Here is a 21,627-nt window from a genome sequence, read left to right as displayed (position 1 = left end):
AGGTACAGAATGTGGGAAATATCATATTGTTGCAAATAGAGGCTCTGAAAATAGTCCCCAGATTGCAAAGATTTTGCCAAGAATACACCAGAGTGGTTGGTATAATTAGAGGCAATAGAGTTCTTTGTTCTCTCGCAAGCCTTTGGTGAAAAGAGTAATAAGTCAGACACACTGGTTAAACAAATATTTATCAATAATGACACGCAACATGCAAGTTATGCCATTTACAAACAGGGCTTCCCAGAGGCCTATGTCCCGACCAACCAGAAAAACCCAAACTGCTTCCAAGTATTCAAATCATACGCAACACCTACACAATCCATCGAGAATTTTGGCTTCTGGACATAACAGAATACAATTAGGTTTCCCGTTCCTTTTATAGCATCTGGGTTTACCCATCTCCCACTACCAGGAGAGACCGTTTATAACCTAGGGATTCTCTAGACAGGAAATCAGTTTCCTAAGAAGAGAATGGCAAGCTTTCTTAAAGTTCAAATACTTAATGAAAATCTGGTCTTTAGGGATGATCTAGACAAAGTGTCTGCCAGGTGAGAGGTCCTTCTCCTCTATGTCCTCCTCTCGCTCCACTCCTTTTCTAATATCCTTCCTTTCTCTTTCCATGTCCTCCTTTCTCTGCCTGCCCACCTGTTTTTATTCTCTGTTCCTAATAATATTGATGACTTAACCACTAAGCCAGGTCCTAACTAACCAAGGTAAGCCAGGTAGTGAGACACTTTGATTAGTGTCTCAGACCCTCTTCCACTCAGTAGACACCCCAGTTACTTTTTTCGTCCTGAAGCTCTTGAGATTAAATGTTGATAGGCCAGGTGTTAATTGCCTCTAGATTAAGACTCTTCAATAGTCACTTTCAATATCTGTAACAATATTCTGGTCACATTTTCCTAGAGAGCCATAGTACTTCCAACACAAGTTGAAAATGTCCATGTTCAGTAAAAATATTTATTAATAAGGATACGTTATACCAATTTAAACCAAAATGCAATTGAAATTTAGGGAGGTTTAATTTTAAAAAAGCCTGAAAGAGAAGGTTAAGTATTGCTCAGTTTGGTTGAAGTAAAAAGATATATGAAAAAACAATAAATGATACAAATTTTACATGTAAAGCAGGCAGCTTCTAAGAATCTGCAGTCTAAGTAGAGCAAACAGTATATCATCTGGTATTTGCCAAGGAAACCTACTAACAGAAGGCAAGCATATGGCTCTGAGGTGTTAAAGTTTGAAAGTCCTCGGCTGTCTAAAAAAACTACTCTGACAGTAGCTCATTTTCTCCCTCCTGGCATAAATGTAACATTACATCAGCAGCTTCACATACAGAAGCAAGCCGACAAAAGCATTGAAAATTCATCTGCGTCACTTCCCAGTGCTTTTACTTGATGTAGCCATTTCACCCACACATCCATGCTGTCAAATTCCAAATCTAGTTAAGATCCCTCGCATCTCACGACTGGTATTGCGCCAAGACGCATTAGTATCAGAAGATAGTCTAATTAATTGTTTCAAATTGAAGTCAACAACAGACAGCTCTCTGGCAACTGAGCATGAGAGCTGGTTGGAGGGATTCAGCTGTGGCAAACACAAAAAAGGATCAAAAACAGAACTATCAAGCTTCATTTGCAAGCCTTTAATAGGAAGATTCCTTAAGAATTAATAGCTTCCTGTACAAAATCACCAGAAATCGGGTTTTGTCACTAGTAGAAGGTAACCAACATTTACTCAAGGCCTTTATATTCAGTCGTGAAGAAAAAAAACAGAAAACGAAGTGATGTGTCCCATAGTCATGACGGACAAATTTCCATTGGTTCATGAGACGACAGTGCTATTTAAACTGGAATCAGTTTAAACTCAATTACTGTAGGTGCTGAACACAGTGCTCTATGAAAAAAACAGTGAAAATGGCCTAGTCATTTGGGACAACCAGATGTATGTTTACTTAACACATTGAGATTGAACAGTGCTATTCCAAAATGGGATAGAAAACAGTGTTAATAAACACCTATAATCATGAAGACTTGTTACCCACCTAGTAAGTGATGAGAACGTTGGTCCCGGCACGTTTCCCCACCACAGACAAAACATGCAGAGTGTTGTAAAATGAAAGACCAACTGAAGGCAAATTATTGCAGAAGTTAAGAAACTTTTTATGCTTTTCTAACATCTTGTCAGCTGAAGATGTAAGCGTCAGGTCACAATGAAAACCATTTCAAAATGAACCATAAAAAATATACTATGACAAACTATTAAAGACTGCTGTTCTTCTACAATTGCTTAAGAATAAATGAAAGCAAGATGTCAAGATCTGAATGGAGCCCCCCCCCCCACTCAGACTGCTACTGCCAGGTGACTTATGTTGATTTTTCTTTTCTTCTGCACCTGCATTCTTTAAAGAGACCCAGAATTTACTATAGCATGTTCAGAGTAATAGTTATCAACTGGTTTAAATTTTCTTTTAATATCTAAAAACACCCCCCAAGATATTGTAGTAAGGGGATTCAAAATCATCAGCCTTGATCACAGGACCTTTTCCCTCTGATCTTGATTTAATTGAACTGATTAGGATAAGATGTCTCCTGTTACTTGAAACCTACAGGAATCCCATCCTCGGCGATAAGTTACCCATTTGTGTAATCATATTGGAATTGCTAAACCTCAATTTAATATAACAAGTTACAGGAAAAACAGGTTTTATACCAAAGGTAATGACTTATTGTTTAAGCCTTCCCTCCTGTTCTTTGAATTTTCTAAAAAATAGTTCTCAGATTTCATCATGACTCACATGGGGTGGTCTGGTGTTGAGAAATAGCAAGGCAGGTTGCAGCAAGTATCTCTACTAGCCACCTACAATGCCATGGTAATGGTACCAGGTCTAACACCTCCTAGATCTACCATATAAAGGAATATGACATCTCAGTATGCAGGACACAGAAGCCTCAAGGAACACACTGACCCCCCAAAACTATAAGGCATTAAGCAATAATATGAACAGGAGTTCCAAATAAAATCAGGAGTACTTAAAATAAGAGCTTCTGCCTTCAAGATGGTATTGATGACGCCATAGCACCCCAGCGTTCATAAATACACCCACCAATCCCTGGCAGAAATCCTTCAGCTGACAGCACACCACTGAAATCATACCTGGGTCTTCCATTGTAAGAGGATGGTTTGAAAGCAAAGGCTCTCAACGTGCTCTGATAATGCCAACAATCATTTGCAATAAGAATCCTCGCTTTTAACAAGAAGTGGAATCAAATGTGATACTAACAGCATTACAAAGTTAACAAATGCACAAATATTAATAGGAATTCAAGATCAACGTCGGGAGACTGAAGACGTAGGGCTTTCAGAGAGTCGTACGAACTGGTAAACGTACGCAGAGACTGCAAACAAAAACACTGTAAATGTTTCTCAAGTGCATCCTGCACAAAAGTTACTTTAAAAAAACTACTTCTTCCACAGCTCCACTTCTATCATTATTATAAAGGTCAGAGATTTACAGTTTTACAGGCAAAGCAATATTTCCTTATAAGGCTCTACAGTCATTCCACTGGGAAAACAGGACAATCGCATACTGCTCCCTGCTGGCTGAGAGTACCATTGCACAAAAAAGTCCTAGTATGAAAATGAATGACTCTTTAACCACATTCTAATAAGCTGTTTTGGACAATTCAGCCAGCACACCAATTCAATAACCAATTTAATTTTATTGTCAAATTATTCCATAGCAACAAACCACATTGAAAAAAAATGAATGTCGATTTCAGGGATTCTCTTGGCAGACTAATACTGTCTATGGCTCGATCACCCGTAATATTCAAAGGAGACTGCCTTGGTAAGATTAGTGCCATGTTAAGACACCACAAAAGCTTAATACTGTATTTCTGCATCTCAAAAATAAAGCACCTAAAACATAAATAAAAATTATTTTTTATTTTTTAAAATAATGCATTTTTACAGTCTAAAAACAGGCCATGCCTTACTGTCCTGAACATCCAAGGCACAAAACTAATGGGTTATAAAGAGGAAAACACTAAAGAGGCAAAGCTTGCAATTTTTTTACTTCATTCTATGGCATGAAGTCTCAAACTCCAGGGATAAACAAAAAAGCTCCTTCATGCTTTTGTATTCTGGTGAGCATACAGCTTCCAATAAAAAAAAAATGCTACCCAATGGTGCTATGAAAAAACAATGAACTGTCAGAGAATAAGGCAAGAGTGTTTGAACAAAAGGAGAAGCTTTTCTCAATTTAAAACACTTAGTTAGGAACAAGAGTGTGTGAGGAGGAATTATACAATTTGAGAGCCAAATGCAAGACATGCATACAATGAAGCCTGACATACTACGATCTCGAAGAGTAATGGAAGAGTAGGTGCCAGTTCCAGAATGCAAAGATAAATACAGATACCCTACATAAAAAAGTTATTATAAAAATATGGGGAAATATCTAGACCTGGAGTTTGAGACCAGCATTTTAATATATTTATATATACTTTAAAAAAAAAAACTTCATAAGACCTTAACATTGGCAGGCACAGAACTTCATATTACACAAAACCAAAGGCTACTCTTGTCCTCTGTGAAACTATACTTCAAAAAAAGACTGTACAATTATATAAAACTTGTGTTTTTACATTAGTTACACAAAACGAATACTTCATTTAGCGTTCCTTCATATAGAGAATAAAATGGACTTTGCATATTTCTTCTTAAAACTGGTGACACTGCTGGTGAGTAATACAATGATGTTGCATAATACTATACGGTGTAAAATAAGTATGGCTAGGAAAAATTAATAGGTCAACGAGCTTAAACAAAAAGAGAAACCCTTCACAATCCAGTTTGAGCAATGCTCTAATATTTGTAGTAACAGCCGCTTAGAACACACAACTGGGGAAGCATCTGAACCATAAATCTCTCAGACCACCACTGGAGACCTTTGGCATCTTCTCTAGGAGGACATCAGGGACGATGCCTGGTGGATATGGTAAGTAATCACTGTCCTAGAGATCCAAAGTCATGCAGATTTTTACATGCTTAGTGAAAAACCATTAGGGGAAGGAAAGAGGAAAACAAGACAAGTTCAGCTGAGGTCACAGAAGCTTGATGGAATGGACAAACTGGAATTGTAGTTGTTCTGACAAACATCAGTAACATTGTTGTGTTCGGGAATAACTGGTGACTCAGGTCCACTCATACCATCATCTCCAAAGTTAGGCTGATGTTTGCAGGTACACAGAAAGGTCTGGTCATTCATTAAAGGGCAGGGGTGGATTAAAAAAAGCTATTTAAAAGGCTAGAATCTCTACTGAGCTGTAGCAGAGCAACTGTGAAGCTAAATAAAGAACTCTGATGTTTATAGCTCACATTCTTAGAATACTCCTCTTTCCAAGATCCACTGTGACAAAGGCCTGGAAAATGTGGTAGTGATGTTTTTCAATTCGAACTGCTACAATGGGGTTTTAAGCCCATAGATTCCAAGCTACAGTTGTCAATTTCAACTAATCCCAATGAATATTAAAATTTTTAAATAGTTTTAGTATGTTTTTGACCTAAACAGAATGAGTTTAGAGCTTAAAAAGAGGATAGGGAGAAAAGCCTCAAGTGCAGGAACAATGGCCTGGAGAGAGAGGAATTTTTGCTGCCATAAATCAATGCAGACATTAAAACATAACCTGGAAAGATTCAACAATTTAACTGGACATGTGTAGTTACTTTATACAGGCAGTATAAAAAGCACTAACAAAACAAAAACACAGCCAAAAAGATATCTTTAACTAGCAGGGACTGGTTAATTTCTGGCTATATAAAGATATAAGAACAGTGAGATGGGTACTGGCAACATTTCTCTGTATTAATCTGTCATTTGGGCAAATAAATGTAATTATATAATGGTTGCAAATCAAATTAAACTGTCCTGCAAATCAAAGAACTGCGAATCAAAAAACGATGACAATTCTGGAGCACACAAGAGTTAACAGTTCTCCGACGTGTCACACAGCAGAAGCTTTGCCGAGAGCTGGCGAGAGGCTATTTTATTTTCAACAGCAGGCTCCACCTGTTGGTCAATCACTGCACCTGCTACTGAAACCATGGGAGGTCTGAGTATTCCCAGCTGTCATCTGTTCATCTGGACTGTGACAGAGTATGATTAGTGTTTAAATACATGTCAAGTTAACGCAATGGCTTCATTTTGAAGTGAATGGCCCAACCATGCCGGATCCTTCGCACGGTAGAACCCCACTTCCACTTCCACCCTGCTCCTCTTCCCTTAACCCTCCTGGATCAGACCCATCCGCTGGTGAGCTTGTAGAACATCTCCTCATCCAGGCTCTCGTTCTGATCCTTGGCACGCGTCGAGAGGAAGATGTACCCACCGATGAACTCGTGCACGACCTTGCAGTCCACCTCCGTGCAGATGAAAGAGAGGCTAGGCTCATCCGCAAACTCCACCGTCACCTGGGAACCAGGAAGAAACAACCGTTACAACAGAGGCACTCACTGCTCTGACTGACCTCACATCTGAATACGATGACAAAGCAAATGGAATCGTAAAAAAAAAAAGTGATTCACTACTGTAGATACCCAGATAATTCTAATATTTCAGTAATAGTGCTCAGGTACTGATGGCTATGTTCTAAACAGGCAGAAGGTGGAAACTCTGAGAAGTTTAGGTTCTGAAGAAAGTTTCATTTACACAGAAATAATATTTCTCCATGAAAAGCTTTTAGACAACCAAAATAAGCCCCTTTTAAGACATCTGGAAAATGTTGACATATGTTTGTACTCATTATAAACAGGATGTGAACTGTACTTCACTTTAAAAAAACTCTACACTAGCTGAAAATGAATACCACTGACAGTCTACTGAAGCTAAGCTGGTGTGAGCCTGGTCAGTACCTGGATGGGAGGCCTCCTGGGAAAGCTAAGGTTGTTGCTGGAAGAGGTGTTAGTGAAATCCCTAGAGAGGCATTCACCCTATGGACTGTGGGGGTCCGAATGCCCCAGTATAGTGACGGGAACATTATACTTTAAAAAAAGAGGTGCTGTCCTTGTTTGGATGGGATGTAAAACTAAGGCCCTGACACTCCGTGGTCATTCAAAATCCCAAGGAGGGTTTTTGGGGGAACGAGTACAGATGTTTTCCCTGCCAAATTTCCCCCTGCCTTTACCACTCATAGCCTCCTAATAATCTATGAACTGGCTTCATCACTCTGTTCTCCTCCAAACTGCTAGCTGGTGTGTGGGGAGCGTACTGGTGCATTATGGCTACCGTCAAATCATCCAGGTGGGGCTGCACATTGGTGGTGGAGGAGAGTCCTCATGTAAAGCGCTTTGAGTGAAGTGTCCAGAAAAGCACCTTAAACTTAAGTATAAGGATTATAATTACTTCAATTACTGGATATTTAGCCATAAGCACCAGTAACATACCATTTTTATCTCCCAGTTAACGTTCCACTGCTTCATGTTGCTGAATCGCCAAGTCTTGATGGCATCTCCCGTGCTCGCATCCATGCGGATCAGCCTGTTGTAGGTAATTCCTATCAGCTCCTCTCTCTTCCCACCCTGGAACCTGAGGCAGTGAGACATTTCCTTTTAAAGCCTAAACAAAAGCAGCACAAAACTCACAGCTATTTTATATGAACTGACTCTGAGACCAACCACCAAAATGTTGTTTGTGCATAAATTCTGCAAGATGTTCAGGTAGCATCCTATCGTAGTTAAAAACCGCCACAAATGTGAGAACTGGAATAGAGCAATTCAACGTGTTGACCTCAGACCGTTCATGTCTTCAGCTCACGGATGTTCTCTTTACAAACATACTCTTTCACAAAGCCTCATTTGGCAGAAACTTACTTAGCAAGGAAGTGCGTAATGCCAAATTCGGGAAGCGACTGCCAGGCTTGGATGAATCTCATTTTGGCTTCAATGAGGCTCATCTGGGCAACATTCTGGTGAGCCTCCAGGATCCTGGCAGATATCTGCAAAGGAAGCACAGGCAGCATCACAAACCCCTGCTCCGCAGCTGAGGGAACCCCCACATAGCCAATTCCAGCAAAGGAGCATCAAAGCTCAACTGTGAGGAATGTACACCGGTTTTCTCAGGATTGCAGTGTGGTGTCACAATAGGACAAGAAGGAACGGGTCTTTACAATATACCAAGACAGCGGCAATAGCAGCGTACCTATTAAAATACTATGGCCACACAAATAAGCACGTGAATCTCATAGTTCTCACACCTTCGGTTCTGAACCCATGGTAAACCACAGTGTCGCAGTCCCATTTTAATCGTTAAAATACCACAGAAGACTGCAGTTTTGGTCAGTTTACACTGACACCAAGTTCTGTGCAATGACTTAACACTATCTCATTTGAAGTTGCTCAAACTATAAACATTTTAACCCACGAAGCGGGTTTTTGGAACTGCTTCAATGGTGGCTTTTTGACAGTGCCACTTTAATCCGATGACTTCACTTACCAAGTCCCTTATATAGCCTGGCTGAAGATGGCAGGATGAGCAGAAAGGAGGGGAGGAGCAGAAAGAAAGAAAAAAGCAGTGAGAACAAGGCAATCAAGCAGAGAAACTGCTGCAAAACAAATAGCAGAAACAAAACAAGATGTTCAAGCCAGGACTCATGCATTTGATTTCAGCAAGAAAAGGAAGCAGCAAATATAGCCTACTGTGACCAAGCAGATTCCAACATGGCCATAGCCTAACCCACTTAACAGCTCAGAGTAGGACCTTCCCTGGAAATGCACTTGAAATACCCTTTTAACACTCATAACCCATGCTGTGCAAATTCTTTAAGGATGTCGGTACATCGATGTAGTCATTTGGTCCCTGAGATGGTCAGCCATTGAAGGCGCTTACCCGAGAACAGGTTAAGCTATATAATTCAGGCATCATGGGTTCAAGCGTGGATCATGTCACCTGCCAAATGTAACCTGAATTTCCCAAGCTTTGGAATAACTGGCCAATAGTGCAGAAGGGAAAGTGGGAATAGTTGGACATGACTCTGGTTTGGTTCCACCCAACACAAGGACCTCTGTGACTTCCCTGGCACTTTCAGGGTTGCAGTGTTGTCAGTGATGGATGTGCCTCTCCTCCTCTGAGCGCTGAGCCTCCTGCATGGAGCCATGTGGTCTGTGATGTGTCAAGAGCTGGATGGCTCGTATGTGGGCAAACTGGAGCAGTCTATCTGAAATTCCTCATTTTCCTGTGTGTGGTTTAAGAGCTCTTTGACGTGAGCCTAGAAAAAAATGTGAATTTGTGCAACGGTTTACAATTTAGTGATATGTTCTGAAAGAATATATAACATTTTAAAAAAGTGTAGCATGTTAAAACGATGAATCAATTGTTTTCTGGGTCAAAATTTTAAAACAAGCAATATATCGAAACAAGGAGCTCCCTGCTTACTTCCAGTATGACTCCATATTGCTTATTGTCCTCTAGTGAAATATAACACTCCAATCCACAGCTCATTTGATGGTCTAGTTCTTTACAAGTCTAATAATTGTGCTTCAGTGTTTTTAGAAAACAACACTAATGTGGACAAAATCAGAAACTTTCTCAGCCTTTAAACCACTTTGGTCAATGTTGTGATGCTATCTTCCAGCAGAGGGCAGTATGAACTAAGGCATCACAGACCTCTTAAGTGCACTGCAGTCTGAAGTGGGTATTTAAAAGTAAAGCTGTGAATACCCTATCTAGTTCATAAGGATGTTTGTTTAAGAACGTGATCTCAATGCTCCTGCTTCCTTTCTGGCATTGAAAGTAAAATCAATAGAAGACAGCAAGAACTAAGTAAATAATAGGACACTTTGCAGGCAGCTGATAGTTGCTGTTCATTTTCCCAGGCTAATTTGAAGAGCCACATTCCAAGAGCAGCTCATTTCCTGATGGTCTCCCCCTGCCCCCTTTGCAGTCCCCAGCATTCTACGATCTGATGTTTCCAGTGCTTTCATGTCGTGGCTGCATGCCCTCTCCAGAAGATCAACTGCAAATAAACCTGGAGCCGTGCCAACTGCACAGTACACTGACTGTACTTTACTCTGTTCTATAGCACTCAAAGGCAGGAAATGGAAAAACAGCCACAATTGTCCATTGGTTTTTTCTCAGATGTTAAGTGCTGACTAATCACTTTCCATTTGTTGCTGTGATATGGACACCAGACTATCAATTTTTTCTTTTGTGCAAAGACTCGGTCATTGTCTGTAAACTCATTACAATCTTCGTAGCAGCAGAAACACCGTTGTCCCACTGACTTACCATAAGTTTGCTCATTTAAAAACCCCACATTCCATCAACTACCAGTATTAACATCACTCAGAAGCAGTGCATAACAAAATTAAACCAATTTTTGTCTCTGTGTATAAAGTTTTGTTACATTAGCCAGCTAAAGGGTTTTGCTTTTGGTTTGACTAGTTGGTAAGTTATTTCCTCCCACAAAATTGGAGACCTTCAAATTTATTCATCTTTAGCTCGTTTCCCCATTTCAGGTTTTGTGAGAACCCTCCATGTTCTGTTGTGTTGGCCTGACAATTTATGATTTTATGCCCTGGTTACAGCTCAAAGGCTTAAAACCCTGTTTAAATTTCATTGAAATCCATGTATCAAAAAGAACATTCTAGAAGCTTAATCAGAAATGCTTCGGCTGAAATAAAATTGACCCTGTTACTCCTATCAGTTGAGCCAAGAACAAAAAGATCTGACTATATAAGCTTCCGTGTTGATCTCTGTCTTCATACTGTGTATACCAACACTAACAAACTTTCCGTAATTAACTGCTCTTGATCAGCAAGAACTATGCAAACCTTTCTGACCTGCAGGACACATTAGCCCTATGTCTTGCGTGGGACAAAACAAACCCAGCTGAGTTCTTAGGCACAGTGGGATTCCTCACTCCTCCCAGAAAATGGCATTTTTTGGCACTGCATTCTTTCAGAGGAGAGACAGATGTTACACATCCAAATATGATGGGGCGGCTGCAGCTGGGAGCCATCAAACAGACTCCAGTGTAAACAACTTCCCGCCTCACAGTCTTCATCGTCATGCTGACCTGCAGTCTTTCTTCAGAAAGACTGTGCAGTTACAGCAAGACGTACTTCACTCCTATATAAGGCTGCAGGACTCTGTGACCCTCTGGAGCTGGGGGGAAGAGAGTGGATTTATCAGCCTGTTTAAAAACTCAGTTCTTATGGCAATTCCCCTTACTCTCTTCAAACCTCAGTAGTTTAGGGATACCTGTGCGCCAAAGATCTCGAACAGCCGTGTATGAACGCTTGGTTAGCCAGGGTCACCTCTTTATACCCAGCGACGTTGTAGTGGCATCTCCATCCATGATTACCTGCTTGTTCTTGTACTTCTTGAGATAGCGTGGCGACACCAGGCACTCTGGATTGATGTCAGTGTTGATTGGTTCAGCAATCATCTGAGGGTCAGGATTCATATGCTGCATCTTGAGGAAGGACAGGATGTTCTGGACCTCCAGATTGTAAGAGCTGTCTGCCATCGTCTTCCCTTTAGATGCCAGTCGGCAAGCTGCCATCCAGCTGGCATACTGCTTTTCCTGTCATCAAACAGAACATTGTTTGAAGTTTAAAAACCATTATTCCAAACATTCCCTTCCTCGAGAGATGATGCCCTCATGCAGTTTACTGAAACCAAAACCAGAAACGTTTGGAGGAGTTTACAAGGCCAGGCCATCAAAACTGCAAAATGAGCACAAAATTGCGAAACCTGTGACTGTAATCAAGCAGGCAGCAAGGAGAGTCCAGAACAGCTCCGAGCAGCTCAAGATTACTGAAGTGAGATTACTGAAGTGTTATGCTCACATTGTCACAGCGCAGCCAAATCTCATTCATGCCGTCAGCCACAGGGATCAGCAGCTTGATGTTGAACTTCTGTCCAGAGATGTTGACATCTGGTGTCACCTCACAACCTGGGTAAATAAGGGAGAATATTAAACAAGGATGACGTGTAAAAGCTACTGACAATTCCACAGATAGCCAGTTAGTCAAGATACTAAACAGTTTTAAGAGCGAGAAATGGAGACCAAATGAAGAAGGATGCACTATGATGAAGCCTTAAACAAAACCCAGTACAGAACATATAACCATAAGATGTTTCCATTAATAATTATTGGGGAGAAGCTTATAGATGAGTGGTGTATAAAATTAACCACAACTACTGACGCTTTATATAACCGTCTACTTAAAATGGGAGGAAATGACTTTGACTGTCCACAAAACGTGGATTAGTCTAAAAAAACAGAAGAACATACAAAAATGGAAGTCTGACTGTAGATGCAACATGCAGGTTAGTTTAATCATGTAAATTAGCAGATCAAATGAAGACTGGTTGCAATGTGACCTTTTGCACTCACCTTAATGAATTTAATTTAAAAATGTAAAAACATTTGATTAACTAGAGGGGTGGAAACCACATAAATCTCCCGTATTTGAAGGTTTTAGACAACCACTCAGTAAGCCGACATGAATGGAGGATTCAAGTTGCGTTATATGGTTTCTCTACCATGCAAATAAGGTATATTCCACATTTCTCTGCCGTTCTAGATAATCAATATAGATCGATATTAAATTCACCACTCATTTGTGTTATTGCAGTAATTTGGCTCATCCACAAGTTGAATGGCTTGGAGTATGTGGATCTCTTGCTGATAAACTGCAAAAGTACAAGGTATGGGCTTCAATACTGCAATGGTGCCAGAAAAACGTGTCTCTTGGAGAAAACATTACTTCTATCTTCACAACTGCAAAAAGAGATGTTAGTACTAAATGCTTGTAGATTCTACTTTAAAAGGAGCAGCTAAATAGGCTTTTTCAGGATAGCCATGTACTTTGCATATAAGGTTTACCGAATACTCTATATAGAGTTCGTGGAAGCCAAGTTCTTGAACAGCCCCAAAACAAATTTGCTCTCACCTCTTAGATTCATTTGGTGTGCTGGTGTCCCATGAGCCTCCTCCCTGCTCTTATAACAGGAAATTGTAATGTCCTTAAAAGTGCACCAGTACTGTTTATAGCCTTTTAGTGTCAGCTTCTTTGGTCTGAAACGAAAAAAAAAAACCTATTAGGCCACTACAGGAAACTGCTCCTTCAGTTTGAGCCAAGAAAAAGGCACTAAAAAAAAATCTTCACTAGTTTTTATAGCTCAGGAGACAAATATCTTGAGTCAGCATAGAAATGAAAGGGAACTCACTACTGAGTGGATGTGTAAGCTGGCAGTGAAGAAAATCTTGAAAAGGGAAGAGATCTAATGTTAAAGGAATGTTCCTCAAAATAACTTAAAAGGGAACAATCCCCCTTCCCATTCAACCAGAAACTCCAGTTCCAGTTGTTACCTGACTAAGTACTTAAAGTACTCAAAGCTGAAGATGTCATGGCCTCTGATGTCTTTAAAATCACAATAGCATGACTCAAATGTCTTATGCTAGATTCATGGCAAACATGTAACAATGGTATAACAACTGCCCAGACTCATAAATGCTGCTCATACTCAATAGGGAATACATAAGTGAGTTCTCCGATTACAATTTCCCTCCACTGGTATTAGTCTGGAAGAGTTATGCATTTAATTTTTATAATATCTGCCTCCAACAGCTGGCTGCACTTCAAGCCCAGCATATAACTGGTTGCCTGGTTTCTGATAAAAACATTCATTGAATTAAAATTACACCATAGAAAAACCCTAATCAGTTCTGGCCTCTGAAAGACTTTATACTTACTTGAAAACTTTGACATAATCAGCAAGTTCAGGAATAGACGTGATATCTCCCTAAAAAACAAAATAAATTAAGCCTTTCAAGAAAATGTCAATCTTTCACACACCATTCATAATGGTAATAATTACACCTTGCAAGAACACAAAATAACACTATTAAGATGTTCTTCCTTCTTGTAGGCATTTGAAGCACCTGAAGAGCACAATTCCTAGCACTAACTTACGTTACACACTTATGTCCGTAAGGAGTGTGTTTAGGTTTGCTTTGAAAATTTTTTGACAAGAGGGGGATTAAACATGAACCTGTGACTATTACCAAAAATAATTCACAACAAGAAATACAGATATCATTCATCATCACTGTAAATGGGAAAAAAAATACTAGAGCATGTTGCCTGTAACACTGTGTACAGTAAAATGGAAGCACACGCATCATTGATAAGTCAGTGGTTTCTACAGATTTGGCAATATCAAAATGTATATCTCGGGAGGAAAAAAGTAGTTTCTTGCTCTTAAACCTTTCCCCGAGATGTGCTCTGAAGAGGATCATTGTTCATCAGAAAAAGCGTAATCCAACAATTTTGTATGAATGGAAAGTTTTAGTAATTCAGCAATGCCCTGGCTAAAACGCTTTAAGAACAAAGCTCCTTTGTAATAAAATGTGTTTTTTTGAAAATTTCTGAAGGTTTTACGAATTACGTAACAAGATTCAAAATACAATTGTTCAAAATGTGCAATCGGGGAACAAGGTGTGGGCCTCACCTGGCCCTATCTGCAGTTTTTCACCTGTATTCGCTATAAAAATGTAAACTGCATGAATACAAAAATATAAATATGGTCAAATAAATATGGTTAAGAAGGACAGATGAGTGAAGAGGCCGCTTATTTGGATTAGCACAGTTGACCTTAAAAGACTTTTTTAAACCAGACTAATGACTTGACTGCCACTAACACGCACATGAATCAATTATGGAGAAAATGGTAAGTGTTTGAGTGGACAGTGTGACGCAGCGCCAGTTCCACTCAGCCAGGCACCGATAATGCACAAGGCACTGAGTGTATGCAACCTTAATGTTTTCTAAAAATATCTATGTAGAGTGTATATTTCATGGTGTCTTATGATATTTTACTACTGCACAGCCCTTCTCTGAAGACCTCGAACACATCATATGTTATTTCTGCCTTTGGTAAAGACGTTTCCGATAGCAAAGCGATATCATGGAACACATCTGCTTCACTGGCTGAAATATTCCTGTACTTCATTTTTCATGGTTACATGTTTGATACCGAAACCCACACTACCTATGCCCTTTAAATTTAAAACTTAAATATGTATAACAGATGTGATACAGTCCTCTCATAGCCAGTGTTGGAACGAACAATCGATGCATCTTAATAAAGAAACATTACCAGTGTGTTAGAGGTCTTTCCCCCTTCGAGTGTAATCTCCAGGTCAGACAGGGCTGCGTCAACCTCGTCTACTTCTTTCTCGCTGTTGTTCATATGATTGTCTGAAGACATGATGGACAGCTTATTGATGTGGTACTGCAGGAAAGAGGCAGAGCAGAGGTTTTTGAGAGGTACCATTTTAGCACTATCCACAAAAATGTAAAAACTGCAACTAAAGCCTGCCAAACAAAACAGCTTTTTAACGTGTTGATTTGATTAAGAAACTTGTCTGAAAATAACCACAATCCCCCGAGAACGGTGAAAGGCACATTTGAACATTTTTATGCCATATTGTCTTACACAGTTGCATCATTGTGGACTCTGACAATGCCAGTCAGTTTGAGGCATTTCTTCCTTTTAGACATTCAAAAGTCGCAGGACATTTCTCTGACAATCATTTAAAAGAATGCTGTCATACTTCTCCCACCTGAAAAGTCACAGCGGGAACAGAGAGGGGAAGACAGCGGTAAGGCTGAAACCAAGGCAGACTCCCTGGCTGCCTTCTGGTAAAAAAAGCACCTTTACTGCAGTAAATGCCAGGCTAATTGCTATACTTAGCTGTGCTGACATTTCCAGGTGAAAGGTGCTCAGATACACATTGCAATGGCAGCTGTACCCAGTGAAACCTAATCCAGATTGTGGCGTTAACTCACAGGAAGCGACAGTCTTCAATGCATTTGTACGCATTAAAGAAAATAAAAAATTGGGAACTTTAGAAGAAAAAAGGCCACCGAATAAAGAAAACCTAAAATCAAACCTTCCTAAGTTCAGAGTTAAATTTGTCCATGCAGTCCGCAATGTAAACACACGCGTACACAAGTGAGGACAGCCAGGCGTCTCAAGGTCTTGTCATTCAGTTTTATGAGCTTCTGAAATAGCACTGCCAAGCCCAGCAGGAGCTCAGATCACCAACACTGCAGGAAACTCTCCTTGTTGTCACGTCGTTACAAATGGGACAGGCAGTTAACTGAAATCCCGTCAGTCCCCGAGAAAACCAACAGTACACCGAGATAAACAGTACATAGAGAAAACATTGGCTTTGACATTCCTAGAATGCTAAGCAGATCTGTCTCATTAGCAAGCTCTCCATTCACATTCAGCCTTTGTGCTGCTCCTCACCTGCAAGGCAGCAAACATCATCATCTCCTCCTCAGTGCACTCTATTTCCTCCAGTAGAATAGCCCACTTGGCTTGCTCATAGAGCTGGTTCACACGGATAGCATCATACTGTTGAGGCAAAAGAAATGACCTTTACACCGCGATTCCACCTCACAGCTGAGAAAACAATTGACACAGGAACACTTACTGCAATCCAGCACTTCCTCTCCTGCATCAAAACTTTAAGCACCTTTTAAAAAGTAGATGTTTCCACAGCTTTACCTTGGTTTAGTATTATATGACTAATGGCGTTTCAAAGCATGCTTTGAGCACGTAAACTAGGATTGACCTGAAGTTACAGTAGATGCATTATTTTACAGGCTTTAAAAGACCTTTAAGAACAAGGCAAGATTAATGTGCTTTAATTAAGAAGATGAAGTTACTCTAGACCTGTGATAGGAAATTTTAAGGCCAGTTTATGGTGGACTAACTAAAATAATGAAAATTCAGCAGCTAGTGAACGTGTCAGAAAAGGATTTGTTGCTTGTACCTTGGGATTGAGGTCAAAGAAACTGTGATATTTGAACCGAAGGAGCAGCACCTCATTTTCTTTCACGTCTTGTTCCATCAGAGACCTGGACGAGTCCAGCCACCTTAAAAAAAAAATATCAGATTCTCTGCAAACTTTCCAAACTCAAGCAAAACAAAAGATCTTGACCTGGTTTAGATCTTTAATGTGGCCACAGACCCATACTAACCCCTGGTTAATCTTTGCCTTGTCCAGGAGGCTCTGAGGCTTGTAAAGCTTGGCAAGGACTTCAGGTGAAGAGATGGGCTGGCTGACAGCAAGGATGCTGGGATTGCCCTCGGACAGAGGGCTGTCTCCAAACCAGGCAGAGGTAGGGGAAAGTGGGCTCCCATCTCGAGAGTCATAGGTGGGCGTCATGGTCTTACTGTAAAGTCCAGGGCTAGAGTAGATGCTCCCTAAAAAAAGAGGCGAGACATAAACGTTGTTGGAGTTTTGCATATGGAATGAATGAAGTTGAAGCATAGCTCATAAACGCATTGATTGTTAGCATACAACTACAATTCAAACAAAAACTGTGCAAATTTTCACACAAAGCTTATTCATATTAGACCCTACTTTAGAACCAAGAAAAATTTAGCAGAAGTCCACCAGTGCATCTTCCATGAACTACAGTATTTCTGAAACATGCCATATATCAGTCAAAAGGTGTCAGACCCTCCTAATTATTTTCCAAATGGGACTATAGCAGTCAATATTACTAAGGTTAGTCTCGACCCAGCGACCGCAATATAACCAAGTTCAAGGTTTTATGACGCATGATGTACCACGTACAATTTTAATTTACTGAACAGTTTAAGCTGTTTACCCACCATTTTAGTCCATAGCAATTCAGTGAATCATTCTAATGTCTTTAGATGTGAAATCAATATACTAATTATGATAAGATGCAGTTGAGGGGGGAAAGGAAGCAAATTTAGAGAGCTAGAGGGAAAGTGAGGTTGCAAGAACTAGTTTTCAAAAAGTCTGGGGAAGGGTTTTGAGAATCCTGTGTACAGAGGATCGTCAGCTTAAGGTTCTTCAATAAGCTATTGTGGGGAAAAAAGTCAGAGAAAGCTCAAGACATTTGATGGTTTTAATGTATTGAACAAAAAAACAGGACAGGGCTAAGAAGACAATTATAAACTTAAAACAGATCACAAACCTAGATGTTTTGGCCAAACCGAAACCAAGAAGTACCCAGCTAAATCAACAATTTTGCACTAATGATCCAAGCAAATTAAATGCGCATTTTGACCTGCTATCATTTATATCTCCCAATTTCCCTTTTGTATCGACCAGACCACCTTTTCTCTGTTGGGGAAGGGCAGTAGAGGAAAAGTCTGGGAAATAGGACACCTTACCTTTGACAGGACCGATGTATATAACCTCAGAAGCTAGAAAAGTGGAAAGGAAGGAAGAAAAAGAAGCGACAGATTAAGAAATTCAAAGACAGAAAAGGTGAAAGAGATGGAAAATCAGACTGATCAGTCATGCAACCAATCTGATGTATACAGGTTACCAAATTGGAAAACAAAAAGATGAAAAGCAGACAGAACAGGAATTAAAAGGTAGAACAGTTATGTACATCACAAAGCCCCTTATTCCTTGTACATGTTGTGTAGAACTCAAAAGTATAAGGTGGAAGGTAGGACTACACCCTGGGTGGTATACCGGTACACTACAGGATGCATATAAAGGGACAAATTACAGATGCTACTCACAAGGCAAACCAGTCAAGAACTGAACCCAGGTCCCAAAGTAGCAACCTCTATAACATAGGGCTGCTCTAACTGCAGTGAATTATTTCCCCAAAAAGTATTTCAATAGAAAAATCAGATTCATTAATGCCATTATTTTGAAAAACCTAAATATGTTTGCCCACAGCAGGTGGATCAATCTCTACAGATGAGTTCTGCCCTTTTAACCTATGGCCAGGCTTCATAGACCTTAATTTACAGTAGCTCTGCCTAAATTAATATCCAGATATTCTAAATTAATCCAGACTGGCGTTTATGAAACTGTGATGAGTGACGGATTTGAAAAAGACGACAAAAAGTCCTTTCAAGTCCTTTGGAAACTAGGTTTTGCTGCTGAACGGCTATCGTGATCTGTGCTGTATTTTACATGCAAAGATGTTGCAGAACAGAAAAGTACATTTTCACACCTCCAGATGACACACCCTAGGAAAACTCCCATGTTGAGCCTTGCTCGTGGGATCAGTGTACAGGGGGCCCCAAGCTGCGCCACAGTGAGAATTCACATTATCCCAACCCCACACTGCTGGAGTCAGGCCAGCACTCTGACCCCACGCATCTGGACTGAGGCCAGCTCTCTTCCCCATGATGGGACACAGCTCCTAGAGTCCAATTTGAAAACCAGCTGGCAGTTCAATTTACCACAATACCATAACAATGCAACCTTTCCCCTCTTCAAAAGTTTTCTTGAATATACTCACAAAAGAAGATTGCGCCACACAAAATAAGTTACAAAGACACCCCTTCAAAGCACGTATGTTTCTCTTTTACCCTATACCAGCTTGCTCAAATCAGACTTTACCTTATAAATGCATGTTGGTTGTAACAGGAGGTCTATCATAAATTGCGTCCATACGGCATACCGAGAATTCCAAACAAATTAACATTTCAGATGAAAACCTAAAATTGGTAAAGATTCAACAATCTTTTTTTTATATTTTAACATTTGACCTCCACCACCACAAATTAAGGTGTAATGGAACTAACATGACTTAAAATGAAATTAATGAACAAAAACAAGAGCTGAATTCTTGGAAGTGTTTGGCTTCGTCTGTCATTTCTCCCCACCATCGCTTTCACCCTGAGGCAACAGGAATGTCCACAAAGTAGATGTTTGTTTGGCTCAGGATGGAAGGGAGGGGGTTGCATGTGAATGAGACTGTTCAAGACGATTTAATGTTTATCGAGGTTCAAATACGAGCAGGTTTGGAATGCGTTTAGAATCAGTTTACTTCATTACCACTGAGCAGGGCGTAACCCAACATACTAAAATGGCAAACTGGTAAGAACTTAAAGAAGCGTAAGAAGTGAAATAATTCAGTCAAAATACTGCATTCAATACCCATACCTTTGACGAGGTACCTGCTAAAGTTTTTAATTTAAAATGGAAGCATCATCTTTGGTGACAGAATTTAAAATCTTAATACGGACTCAGAACAATATTTCCACATTCATTTAGACAACCCAAGAAACAAATCTTCAGAGGAACGCATTGGTCATCTTACCTACTACACCTAACTGTGACCCAAGGAAAAAAGCACCTCTAAATTTGCAAGGTAACTATAAGACATCTGAGAGTACTCTAAGCACATATGCGTCTCTGCTGCCTTCAGAAAAACCCTGTGTTGCTTATGGCAACTCTTGGGCAAAACTACAGATACTACCACATGAGAGAAATGTCCTAAAAACAGATGTTTGTACCTGATCCTGGAGTTATGAGTGGCCCCTCCAACTCTAGTGTATCCTCTTCAGCGTCATCCAGCTTTTTCTTCTTCTTTTTCGGGTCCCTTGGTTTCCGGAGGAGAGACAGCTCTTCGGGATGGCGAATATCTGAGTGGGGAAGAGAAGGCAGCCCATCAGTACTGTGAACAGAAATCGGTCACACTGGCAACAGCAAATAGCAAACTGCACAAAGGTTACATGCTGTTCTCTGAGAAAGCCAGGAAGGATGAATAAGATTTTAATGCAAGTATACGGAAAACCTACAATTCACAATTGTATACTAAAGTGATTTAATTTATAATAGTTTAATTCTTTTTGATTAAAAAAAACGGATTCATGAGGCAAGGCCCCACTGCACATAAATCTGTGTGAAAGGGTTAGAGGGGGAAACAATTGGAAACAGCTGTACATGTGGGACGGAAAATCTTAAAATCCTGTGGTTCTCAGGGCCCCCAACAACCCTCTTCCAGTCTACAACATCCTCCATTCAGAGTGCCACCTGAAAACAAGACGTGCACAAATGCACATGCAAGCTCTGATGCGTTCACTTCTAGGCAGACTTACAAGGACTAGCATTCCAGCAGGGAAGCAGGGTTTAGTGGCTTGTATGACTCAGTGCCCACAGTTCTTGTCCTATAATGGTAACTCCTACAGAAAAAACAGCCAGAGCCCAAGATTCTGGCAAACCCCAATGTTTTTATATACTGCAGCCTGTACACTGGGATGCTGAATGCTGTATATCTACGAGTTCCAAAACGTTTCTACACATCAGTACAAAAGCTCTAAACTTAGGTATAGCAGTCACATGAAACAGTTTATAAGATATGTTTAATTCCCAATTTAAAAAGTTAATTAGCAGCACAGACTCACTCACCCTTTCAGTGACCTTTAAAAGAAATGGCCACCCCGAAAACAGTGTGGTACGTAACTTTGTATTTTTGAGGTACTGTACATCACGTTGACCACATTTTAGATAGAAATTAATAATTTGCCACACAGGAGCACATACCGAAGAGATAAATGTGGTCAGCCTTTAAAGAACATATTTCAATGCAATTAAACACAAACCCTTCATCTGCTTCAACAAATTAAATACTTAAGTAAACATGGTAAGTGTTTAAATTAAGCTCAAACACCTGTAAAAAAAGGTTTGTGATCTGTGGGCTCTTAAATTAGAACTCAACTTTCCCCGATTTTTCCTCCCCCACTGGATGCATTAGAAGGCACTTCATGTAATACGTACAATTTAATTTAAGGACATTTTGGACATGCCTTGCTAG

General features: G+C 40.1%; 1 protein-coding gene across 4 annotated transcripts in view; it reads right to left on the bottom strand.

The window, feature by feature from the left end:
* Positions 1–3,926: 3,926 nt before the first annotated feature.
* Positions 3,927–21,627, bottom strand: part of fermt2 (FERM domain containing kindlin 2) — a 40,327-nt gene continuing 22,626 nt past the window's right edge. Inside the window, exons 4-17 of one of the 4 annotated variants that reach the window (XM_015350744.2) lie at positions 20,327–20,455; positions 18,233–18,265; positions 17,062–17,287; positions 16,854–16,956; positions 16,325–16,432; positions 15,167–15,301; positions 13,761–13,810; positions 12,958–13,082; positions 11,848–11,954; positions 11,361–11,582; positions 8,492–8,512; positions 7,870–7,994; positions 7,444–7,585; positions 3,927–6,471 (exon numbers count right to left, since the gene is read on the bottom strand). In XM_015350744.2, the coding sequence (XP_015206230.1) occupies positions 6,298–6,471; positions 7,444–7,585; positions 7,870–7,994; positions 8,492–8,512; positions 11,361–11,582; positions 11,848–11,954; positions 12,958–13,082; positions 13,761–13,810; positions 15,167–15,301; positions 16,325–16,432; positions 16,854–16,956; positions 17,062–17,287; positions 18,233–18,265; positions 20,327–20,455 (1,700 nt within the window). In that variant the 3' untranslated portion in view covers positions 3,927–6,297. The remainder of the gene's footprint in view (positions 6,472–7,443; positions 7,586–7,869; positions 7,995–8,491; positions 8,513–11,360; positions 11,583–11,847; positions 11,955–12,957; positions 13,083–13,760; positions 13,811–15,166; positions 15,302–16,324; positions 16,433–16,853; positions 16,957–17,061; positions 17,288–18,232; positions 18,266–20,326; positions 20,456–21,627) is intronic. The other 3 variants (XM_015350745.2, XM_006632417.3, XM_006632418.3) reach the window with 3 other exon arrangements.

This window comes from Lepisosteus oculatus, chromosome 8, assembly GCF_040954835.1.
Source record: "Lepisosteus oculatus isolate fLepOcu1 chromosome 8, fLepOcu1.hap2, whole genome shotgun sequence".
In the NCBI taxonomy this organism is placed as follows: Eukaryota; Metazoa; Chordata; class Actinopteri; order Semionotiformes; family Lepisosteidae; genus Lepisosteus; species Lepisosteus oculatus.
This window is presented reverse-complemented; position numbering and strand designations above follow the sequence as displayed.